Genomic DNA, 9,670 nt, shown 5'->3' with positions numbered 1-9,670 from the left:
TTTTAACAACCCCTTCATCCATTCAACCAATCCTGCAGCTTGGGGATTGTCTGAGATATGAAAAACCCAGCAGCCTTCATTACTGCATTTTTCATTGTAACAGACAAAGCATTCTGCATCACACTATCAGCAAACCCTCTAAAAACAGCCAATCTCTTCCCTTCCTCCTTTTTTCATTGTATACAATTTCACAAAATTTACCACTGACCTTTGGGTCTGGCCAATGCTTTTCTGTAGGATATTTAGTGTAACATCCTTGAGCAGCCAAAGTTATCAAATCAGTATTGTCAGCACTACTTCACATTATTATTATTTTATATGGAGATACAGATATATAGATATTGATACAGAAAGATTTATAGATATATAGACATATATATAGACATATATTTCTCTAGATATATAAATATATAATATACATATAAATGTCTAAGTGTATTATAAATATGTATATAGTTATTTAATACATTAATACACTGGCACAAATGCATCTGAGCTCAAGATTAAAACCTTCTTCTGTCACTCCTTGTGGGAGGGTTCCAACAAGAATCGTTCCTTCTGTTAGTGCTGTTTCCAATGTGCTCTTAAACAAAATTCAGCTTTTTCTTCCAAACCCACAAGTTCTTTTCCTTTCTCCATATGCAATTCCCGGATGCATTTTAATACATCCAGTGCTTCAGCTTCTTTGGAGTGACTCCCCCATGGCTTGCAGAGTGCTCAGACCTCAGTCCACTCCAGAGCCAGTGACCACTAAAGAAGGTGTTCCCATCTCAGAATTTTGGAGGGGACGGAATCCTCACATTTACATTGAAAAAGAGACATTTTGGTGTGATCTGGCCAGACTGTGCCAGTGTTGTTTAATCAGTGGGCAGGGTCAGCACCAAAGACACACACAGCACCTGAAGGAATCAGTGTAATTTACTCCAGTTCAAAGCAGGAAAGGAGCACAAAAGGGGAGGCTCAGCAATGCTGAACTGGCACAGATCCAGAGGTCCAGACCCTCCTTTCTCTGCCCTTGGAGCTGCCTGCTCACAGCAGCCTTTTCCATCTGGAAGCTCTAGGTGGAGAAGGAGCCCCCACCTCTGTTCCTTGCACAACCTCCAGGAGCCCAGGGCTGCCATCTCAAGTCCCTGCTGGCCCTGAGGGCTCCCAGGTGCCTCAGGCTGCTGTGACACCAGTGCACACGGGAGGGAACAGTGGCAGGGGCTGTGCTGAAAGTCAGCTCCATGTGCTGCTGCTGCTGTGGGGGTCCTTTGTCCAGCCCTGCGCCAGAGTGAGGGATCAGATCCAGGCACTGCTGCTGCTCCCTGGGGATCAGCCACAATTTGCTTGTTGCTGTCAGGGCCAGCAGAAGCGGTGGCTGGAGCAGCGGGTGCTGACAGTGCCCCAAGCCCTGGGGCCGGAGGGGTCCCTGGGCTGGGGCTGGCAGGGAGCTGCCCCTTGTTCTCCCTCAGCCTCACGCAGAGCTGGGCCGGGCACAAGTGGGGCAGCACAGCAAACAGGGAGCCTGCCAGTCTCTTCCAGCCCTGTGTGCTCAGAGTTTGGGCCTTGGAGCTTCAGGTGGACAAAGGCAGCTGCTTCTGCTCCCTCTGGGTGTCCTCATGTTCAGCAGTGCTGTTCCATCAGTCTGTGCTCAGCAACGGGGAAAAGCCTCAGCCCTGCAGGGCCAGCAGCTGCCAAGCTCTCCCTGAGCAGCTCAGCCAGCGGGAAGGGAGCTGCTCCACATGGGAACCAGCAGCAAAGGACATTCCTTTTATAAAACGTTATCTGTTTCATAAAAAAGAAAAAAAAAAGAAAAAAAATACATAAAATGTGAAAGATAATATCAAACCCCAAGTTTTCAGTGGAATATCTTCTGTAACTTTGGATTAAGAGGTAACTGATTGTTTGAAAAAGAGAACCCAGCTATTTACTTTGTGAATGTGCTGAGGACATGGATCCATCTTACTGACCTCAGCAGCCTTTTTTAAAGATTCTGGGGTTTGTTTCCACCATTGTTGTTTTAAATTGTGCTTGAAGCAATAGGAAATTGCTTGTGCCCTCCCAGGTCCAAGCAGGACTGGGAATCTAAACTCTGTCAAACCCCCAATCCTTCAGAAGATGACCTTCCTTCTCACCCTGTCAATGAGCTGCACATTCCCTTTGAAATTGTCAGGGCTTTCTAAAGGACACAAAGTCCCACTTACAGCTTTTTGCTCTGGTTTACAAGTGCAGAAGGGCAATTCTTCAGCCATTAACTCCAGACAGCACTGTCTCAGGAACACGGCCCACTCGCCAGGTTTCGCCCACTCGTGGCACTTCTAGAGGAGGAAGAAAGTGCAATTGCACAATTGCAACGCCAAGGGAATGAAGAATGGGACAGACAAAACATCCTGTGGAGATACAGGAGTTCAGCTGGGACTGTGCAGCTTCTGGCTTCTTGCCAGTTGCATGTGGGTCCCTAACTGCAATCCCCTGGCCTGCAGGAGAGTCTCACTCACCTGCAAAAGCAGAAAGCTCAGGCGCTGTGCTTGGAAAGGGCTCGTCTGGTGCAAAGCTGTCAGAGCAATGTGAGGGCAGAGCGAGCCCAGCCGTGCCCAGGGCTGAGCCCAGCAGAGCCCTGGCAGAGCCCAGAGCAGCCTCAGCATCCGCAGAGCCCGGCTGCAAGGAGAGAAACCAGAAAGCGCCCGTCAGCTGAAGGCTCTGTGCCCTTGTCCCAAGCGCCCGCAGTGCCCAGGCCATGCTGGCCGTGCTCAGAGCGGTGCCCAAAGCTGCCCATCATTGCTGCCCTTGGGAGCAGAGCAGGAGGGCAGGACATGTGCCCACACTGCAGCCAGCCACGGCACATCCAGCCCCTCAGCAGCTGCCCAGAGCAGGATGCTCCTGTGCTCACTGCCAGCTCCCAAAATCCCTTATCCCACCCATGCCAAGAAGACATGGACCCACCTCACGCCATCTGCTGCCTCAAGAAAAGCTGCTCCCAAACGATGTCCTCAGCCTTCCCCAAGGGCACGGCCCATCCACGCCACAGCTGCTCCCAAGCACTTCCCGATCCAGACCGGACACTACCTAGAACACTTCCTTTAGAAAAACAAACAACAAACTACTGAAAATTGATGACAGACAAAAAGGGGAAACAAGAAAAATGGTAAAAGATCTTGTATCTGTCAGGGGCTTGAGAAAGGCCCAACCCCTACATGCTGGGGAAAAACCCACCCACGGGTGAGAGGGAAGCCCATGTTCTCTCCCATCCCCCCTGCACTGCCCCCAGAAAGATCCCAAAGCAACCAAGGGCAGTGGAGCAGCCCAAGCCCTTCCTTGCCTGCAAAGCAGAGCCGCCCATGGACAGGTTCTGGAGACCCACCTCTGCCCCCGCCATGGGCGTTTGTTTGTGTTGGGCTGGCTGCCCCAGCCCCAGCCCCAGCCTGGGGCACGGTGCGTGGTGGGGGCTGTTGGCAGGGCCAGGAGCCAACTCCCATTTGGTAACCAGCCCAGCCCATCTCCCCAGCCCTGCCAAAAAGCAGCAAGGCAGCCAACTGAAGGATCAGTTGCATCCACCCCAGCAAAGGGGGGAACCTTTGGTTCCTGGCCAGGCTGAGCAATGCCCAAATCTGGGAGCATCCACCCGGGTGTGCACTCATCTGCAAATTCGCTGTGGAGCCCGGCTTTGAAGAAAGTGCCAGAATCCAAGTCCGGCATCTTCAGCTGTCGGTGGCCAGGTGCAGGAAGAGGTTCTCATCCTTGCTGTCATCCTCCAGGTCTCCAGCAGCAGCAAGCCCACCTGGTACAGCTTCTCCAGGGGCTCCTTCTTCCCTGGGGGTGAGACCAGGCTCTCAGTGTTCTGCCCACGGCCCCAGCTGTCAGTGAACCAGGACAAGCCAAAGCAGCCTGGATGGCGGCCACCAGTGCTGGGAAGAGCAGCTCAGCTCCAGCACAAGGGCTGCGGGTGCCCATCCCATGAGCCCTGCGCAGTGCTATGGGGCAGGACAAAAAGTCTGGGCTGCTTTGCTTCTGATTGCCAGGGCACGTGTGCACCTGTAACTTACCAGTGCCTGGATCAAAGTGTGCACGTGGCTCTCTCCCTTCTTCTAGGGCAGATGAATATCCTGCACCCAAGGTTCACACAAAAGGTCTTCTAGTGAGGGCCTGTCCAAGGAGTGCGGGGATAAACACCACCTGATGAGAACTTGACAGTCTGGGGAGAGAAACCAGAAGCCACCGGTCAGTTGGAAAAGGCTCCTGTCCCACTATTCCCATGCCCAGGCCATGCTGCATGTGCTCAGAGCTGTGCCTAAACTTTCCCATCAGCTCCCTGTTTTGGAGGAGAGCAGGAGAGCAGGGCATGTGCCACCTCCTCAGCAGCTGCCAGAGCGGGATGCTCATGAGCCCACTGCTGTCTCCCAACATTGGTATTCCCCCGTGCCCAGAGATGAGGATTCACCATGAGAGAGCCGCTGTGGCAGCGGGAGCTGGCCATAGCTCCTGTTCCAGCCCCTCCTGAAAGGGTGCTTTCCGCACACCATCTGGTGCAGCAGGATGCCCAGGGTCCAGACGGTTGCTGCCTCGCCATGGTACCACCCAAACTGGCTCCATTCCGGGGGGCTGTAGGATGGTGTTCCTATGGAATACAGGTGGAGTCCATCAGGGGGATGCTGCTGCTCCCAGAGCCTGGCCCCAGCGTCCCTGGGTGTGCGGGGGCTGCACCAGTGGCACACAGGGTGACCCGCTGCCCTCTCACCAGCACCTGGGACTTGTGTACAAACTCAGGCTTGGAAAAGAAGCCGCTGGTGTTGGAAGAGGGCAGCGGAAGCCTTGGCAAGGCCTGACCATGACATGCAAAAAATAATCAACTCAGTGCTGGGGAAAACCCGTCCCCTCATCCTCCCTGCCTGCACCGCCCCAAAAACATTATGGAGCCAGGGCAAACAAGGCAAGGGCAGCAGTCAGAGCCCTTTCTCGCCTGCACACCAAACCGGCTGGTGCACTGGTTCTGGCCCCCCTTCTCTGCTCCCACCACTCACAGGTGTTTTTGTCAGGCTGGCTGCCCCAGCCCCAGCACCAGTCCTGGGCAGAGTGGTGGGCAAAGGCTGCCAGCAGGGCTGGAAGCTGGCCCCCCACCCACCCCTGCTCAAAAGCAACTCGGCTGAAGACTCCCTCCTGTGACTGCCAGCAAATGGGAGAATCCCCACTGCCACACCCAGGTTGGGCCATGAGATCTTGGGCCATGACATGCTGGGACCAGAAGCACACCACTGCCTGGGCTCACCTGCAAACTCAGTGTAGGCTGTCTCTTGAAGGTAGGTGCCACAGCCAAAGTCAATCAGCTTGGCCTGCCCGGTGGCCAGGTCAACCAGGATGTTCTCTGGCTTGATGTCCCTGTGAAAGACTCCACAGCTGGTGCAGTGCTGCACGGCTTCCAGGACCTGGCAGAACAGCTCCCGTGCCACCTGCTCCGTCAGGAAGCCCCGAGCTCGAATAAAATGCTGGAGGTCCTGACACCGCTCCGGGCGCTCCAGCACCATCACAATGCTGTTGGGGAGCTCAAGCCACTCCAGCAGCTGGATGACGCCAGGGAAGCCAGTGGACACCTTTTCCAGCAGCACGATCTCCACTGGTGCGCTGGTGCCGTTGGGCTGCGGGAGGAGCACGATGCTGTCAGTGGGGCTGATGCCGTGCCAGGGGTCGGGAAGACCTCACTCAGCTCGGGATGCTCTGCGTCCTCCGCTGGCCCCACGCCCGCTCCCTCTCCAGGCGTCCTGGCGGCTCCCACCCTGCCGGGCCTCGGCTCATCCCCGCCCGGCACGCCCCGGCTTCTCCCGCTGGCCCCCGTTCACTCACCAGCTCGCCCCAGCGCCGGATGCGGTTCCGTGGCACCCTTTTAATGGCCACCTGCAAAGCCAAGGGGAGCAGCAGGCTGAGCTCGCCGCCCGCCCTGCCAAGCCCCATCCTCCTTCTCCTCCGCCCCCTCCTCCTCCTCCACCGCCTCCCTCCTGCGCCCGTCGCCGGCCCCGCCGCTCACCGGGGCGCCGTCCGAGAGCCGCGTGGCCGCGAAGACGCGGCCGAAGCCGCCGCGCCCGAGCAGCGAACCCACTCGGTACCGCTCCTGCAGGGCGTCCTGCGCCTTCCCTGCCGGCGAGACGCGGCTGTCAGCGCTCGGCCCGGGGCCAGCAACGGCCCCCGAGCGCCTCTCCAGCGGCCCGGCCCCGGCATCCGCAGGCGTTCGCTCTTTCGAACGGGACGCCGCTGGCTCGGGGCCGGCGGCCGCGCTGCCGAGCGGAGGAGCCCGAGCCGGGGAATCCGCACAGGAGGCGGCGAGAGCGGCCGCGCCGTGTGTGTCCTCCGCGGGCGCCGGGAGGGGCCGGGGCCGGGCTGGGCGCCGGGCTCAGGGCAGGGCTCGGCACAGGCGCAGCCAAAGGATGGCGATGCCGCCGCAGCCCCTGGCGCTAATGCCGGCCCAGCAGCGCCACCGCCAGTACGGCCAGAGCCGGGCCAAGGCGAGACGGCGGCGGGACGCCCGGGGCCGGGGCCGGGGCCGGGGCAGCCCCGCCCGGGGCCGGGGGCGGGCCGGGGGCATGGCCCGGCCCGGCCTGGGGAGAGGGAGACCGGGAAAGGAGGGGGACACTGGGCAGGGGAAGCCGGGAGAGGCTGTGGGACCGCGGGAGAGGGAGAGGAGAAACAAGGAAGCGAAGATCAAATGGATCCTGTGCTGCCGCTGCTACCGCCGCTGCTACCGCTGCTGCCGCTGCCGCTGCAACTGAAGCGCCAGGGCCGTTCGTCCGCGTGTTCGTGTGTCCGTTGCCCCCGTGTCCCATGGCCGAGCCCCGCGCGCCCCGGGGACAGCCCCTGAGTCTGTCCAAACACGGGAACTTTGCTGTCTTGAGACGAGACCCAGAGTCTTGACTCCTGCACAAGGGCACAGGAATCCCCCTGCTTGCTGCTGTGCATTGTCCCTGCTGAGGGTCAAACACTATCGGGGCACATTCCCTGCCTGTAGGATTTGTACCAGCCCCAAGCCCTGCACTTGTGTCTCCAGCATTGCTTTCCAGCAAAACCAGGGGAAGGCAAACTGTGTGTAGCTCGTGGTATTTCACAGTGTGTAAAACTTGCAAAGTCATTGATCTTGGAGGTGAGATCCATTTGGAATTAATGGGATGGAGATGTAGTGCAAGGTGGAAAAGGGGAGCAGAGAAATAAATGGAGGAGAACATCTTGGATTGTTCCTTTCCATTTTCATTTCACTTCTGGAAAGCTGTTTCAGTTTTCCAAGAATTCCCTCCACAGTCCTGTCTGTTTTTTTCAAGAACCTTTTGTGAAAAACAAGGTTGAGCTCCTGTCACAAGATGTGCCACCAGGTGCAGCTTCTCTTGCCTTTACACACTGTGTGTGCAGCACAGCTTTTGCAGCAAAGCAGGTCAAATGTTGGAGACCTTGACAACTTGTCCTTTCTTTTCCTGCTGGGCTGGGGAGCTGTGCCATTGGTGATGTTTTCATTGTTTCTGTTCTAACCTAAGAGAAAAAGGAGGTGCTCCCAGGAGGCTGCTAGGGAATACAACCCTGGCTGAATTCAGAGAAAGAATCTCTAAGAGCCTGCAGCCAGAAATGGAGAGTAGTGTGATAATCATTCCCACATCTCCATGGACACCTAGAAAGTGACCTAGACCATGAAAATGGGCTGACAGAGGCAGTTTGTTTCTGTGTTCAGTTTGCATCATTCTGCATCTCCTGTGGTGCTGTAAATCAAGAGCACAATCAGTTCATGATCAGCACCAGAACAAGCTGTGTCACAGCACAGCTGGTCTGTAGCTGGACATATAAATTTGGCCATAAATAAGAAATGCAATTGGGCTCATCTAGTTCATTCTAGAAGAGAAGTGAACAAGTCCCTGGGGAGCAATGATAGGATAGATTTATACTGAAACAGAGCACCCCAGCCAATGCCATTCAACCCTGACAACAGACATATCATTAGCCAGGGAGCTGGGCCATGCAGAGACCCCAACCAATCAGTTGTCCCAGCCCAACAACTTGAAACCCCTTAAAAAGGGGGCTCTGAACAATAAACCCTGCTGTTTGTCACATGATCTCTGTGAGTGCTGTCGTATGTCTGTCTCCAGCCTATGACCGTAATGTAATAAAGCTGGACCTCCCAGAGGAGATGAGAGCAAGAATCTGAAAAGGAGAAATGCAGGGAATGACTTGGTGGACTTTGTCTGGAAGAAGGGGAATTGTTTCTAATAATTTCTAGTCCATTCCTTCTGCTTTTATCCTTCTTACAAGGCCATCTGCATCCCAGATTCCTCATGAAATGAGAACCTTGAGCTTGTGGAACTGCATGAAAGATGCCCTGTTCCTCTGCAGGGACACTCAGGGTGAAACAGGAAGCAATTTGTAAGCAATTTGAATTAAAGAAAAACCAGTTATTAAGCAGAGATTGATGTCAGCCACCCAGACCAACAACTGTGGGCAAATCTCTTTGGCTCAGCCTTGAGCAGTGACCTTGAGGGGTGTCCCCACTGCAGGGAGGAAGCTCTACAGCTCCCCAAGGTGGGAAATGTCAGGAGACGCTGCTGTTAAAATTTGGGATGGGGATTTTCTAGTCTCAAGTGCTGCCGTGTCAGTCAGATGTGCCCAGGCTGTGCCAGCTCAGCAGCTCTGCAGAAGTTCTCAGTGATGTCACTTGGTTGTTCCTTTCTCTGGGGATTTTACCGGCTCTGCCACAGCTTCAGCTCCTTCTCAGGATGTTGAACTTTGGCATGGAGGAGTCAGGCTGGTTTAAACATTACTCACTCCAAAAGCAGTGTGACCTCCTTTCTTCATTTCCCACTGGGGGCTTTGCAGAACAGGGCCTTGTTGGAATTGTTTGAGCCCATTCCAGGCAGAGCCTCCTGCTCCAGCAGGAAGTGCCTTTCCTGTGCCATGACCAGGCCAGGTCCTGCTGCAGGAAAAGCCCCAGGCCAGCAGCAACACAGTGAAGACCTCGAGCACAAGTGCAGTGTGGTGCTGGACATGACCTGCCCCTCTACCAGCGTGCTTCTCAGCCCAGGGCACTGGGCATTGCCCCGCCGTGCCGTGCTCCAGCAGGGCAGCTCCTCTGCTGGGCACCCTCCAGCCGGGAGCCACACGGGAAGGCCATGCCAGGGGAGCGGGCCTGGCCTGGGCAGAGCGCAGATCTCCTTCCCCTTCTCTCTCCTGTCGCAGCATCTTCTGCAGCTCTCCCTTCTCTCCCCCTGTGTTAGATGCCGTGTAGGCACAGGAAGCCATGGACTTCATCCAGGCCTTTGCCACAGCCCTGACCAGGTCCCCACGGCCCGTTGGACGGGGGCTGTGCCTGGCCAGGGTGCTGGCTGTGCAGAGCAGCTGCTCCCACAGGGCACTGCACCCCACAGCTCTGGTCCTGCTGCCTGGGTGTCCTCCCTTAACGCTGCCCCATTGTCTCTGTCCCCCAGGTCCAGGACGAGGACCAGAAGCTGAAGTTTCTCGACAGTGTCTGCACCCTGTGCAGAACTGCCAAGGATGATGGCTTCTCCCAGGACCTGGATGATTTCTGCTGCAGATACAAGTTGGGAGAGATGATCCAGGTGAGGATCACGTGGCGCTCTGGGGAAGGGGCAAGGACCCCCAGCAGGCTGTGAGGGCAGCGCGTGAGCAAGGCAAGGCTCTGGTGGCAGTGGGTGCTGGCAGCTGCCAGGTT

General features: G+C 56.3%; 1 protein-coding gene across 1 annotated transcript; it reads right to left on the bottom strand.

Moving 5' to 3' along the window:
- Positions 1-497: 497 nt before the first annotated feature.
- LOC120748226 (serine/threonine-protein kinase pim-1-like) lies at positions 498-7,615 on the bottom strand. Its single transcript, XM_040054338.2, has 10 exons — positions 7,608-7,615; positions 5,999-6,245; positions 5,818-5,868; positions 5,246-5,612; positions 4,421-4,597; positions 4,026-4,174; positions 2,926-3,792; positions 2,481-2,640; positions 2,187-2,300; positions 498-1,767 (listed from the first exon to the last, which is right to left on the bottom strand). Exons 1-6 carry the CDS (start codon positions 7,613-7,615, stop codon positions 4,068-4,070), a joined length of 957 nt encoding a protein of 318 aa, XP_039910272.1. The 3' UTR covers positions 498-1,767; positions 2,187-2,300; positions 2,481-2,640; positions 2,926-3,792; positions 4,026-4,067.
- Between the last annotated feature and the right edge of the window lie 2,055 nt (positions 7,616-9,670).

Source organism: Hirundo rustica, unplaced genomic scaffold, assembly GCF_015227805.2.
Source record: "Hirundo rustica isolate bHirRus1 unplaced genomic scaffold, bHirRus1.pri.v3 scaffold_98_arrow_ctg1, whole genome shotgun sequence".
Taxonomy (NCBI): domain Eukaryota; kingdom Metazoa; phylum Chordata; class Aves; order Passeriformes; family Hirundinidae; genus Hirundo; species Hirundo rustica.
The sequence above is the reverse complement of the archived record's forward strand: the minus strand, read 5'-3'. Positions and strand labels throughout refer to the sequence as shown.

What these genes read in the sequence shown, in the direction of transcription:
- LOC120748226 (XM_040054338.2), bottom strand. An exon ending in GGCTCTCGGACGGCGCCCCG is followed by an intron (nt 5,869 to 5,998) that starts GTGAGCGGCGGG and finishes TTGGCTTTGCAG; the next exon opens with GTGGCCATTAAAAGGGTGCC. An exon ending in GCCACAGCGGCTCTCTCATG is followed by an intron (nt 4,175 to 4,420) that starts GTGAATCCTCAT and finishes TTCTCTCCCCAG; the next exon opens with ACTGTCAAGTTCTCATCAGG.